Source organism: Morus notabilis, unplaced genomic scaffold (assembly GCF_000414095.1).
Source record: "Morus notabilis unplaced genomic scaffold, ASM41409v2 Scaffold727, whole genome shotgun sequence".
Classification (NCBI taxonomy): domain Eukaryota; kingdom Viridiplantae; phylum Streptophyta; class Magnoliopsida; order Rosales; family Moraceae; genus Morus; species Morus notabilis.
The window spans coordinates 346,177-346,486 of NW_010366508.1; the positions used below are offsets into that span (position 1 = coordinate 346,177).

At 41.3% G+C, this 310-nt stretch overlaps 1 protein-coding gene across 1 annotated transcript in view; it reads right to left on the minus strand.

Annotated features, from left to right (window-relative positions):
* The window catches only part of LOC112093981, a 1,515-nt gene extending 1,225 nt beyond the window's left edge, over nt 1–290 (minus strand). Inside the window, exon 1 of the mRNA XM_024173696.1 lies at nt 206–290. Coding sequence (XP_024029464.1) covers nt 206–290 — 85 coding nt within the window. The remainder of the gene's footprint in view (nt 1–205) is intronic.
* Between the last annotated feature and the right edge of the window lie 20 nt (nt 291–310).

The following is a 310-nucleotide window of genomic DNA, read 5'->3' on the forward strand; positions in this document are numbered from 1 at the left end:
TCAACCTTTTGATTCGTCTTATTTTACGCGTCCATAAAAGCTTTTAAGGTATCCTCTAGAGAATTCCCTTTCGGCTGCATGTTATTCTGAGGCACAAAATATGTCCTTGGTGATTGAGATTGTTGTTCTGATCTCCATTGCCCTCTAGATGATTATGCTTGTTGGTTCGAATCTCGCCAACTAAAGTTCGGGTGGTTTTTCCAACCAGGATTGTAAGATTCTGAGAAAGGTCCGTAAGGCTTCTTGTATGTGCCCAATGCATTGTACTGCTCCTCATATACCCCTCTCATTTCACTTAAAGTGTGGCAAT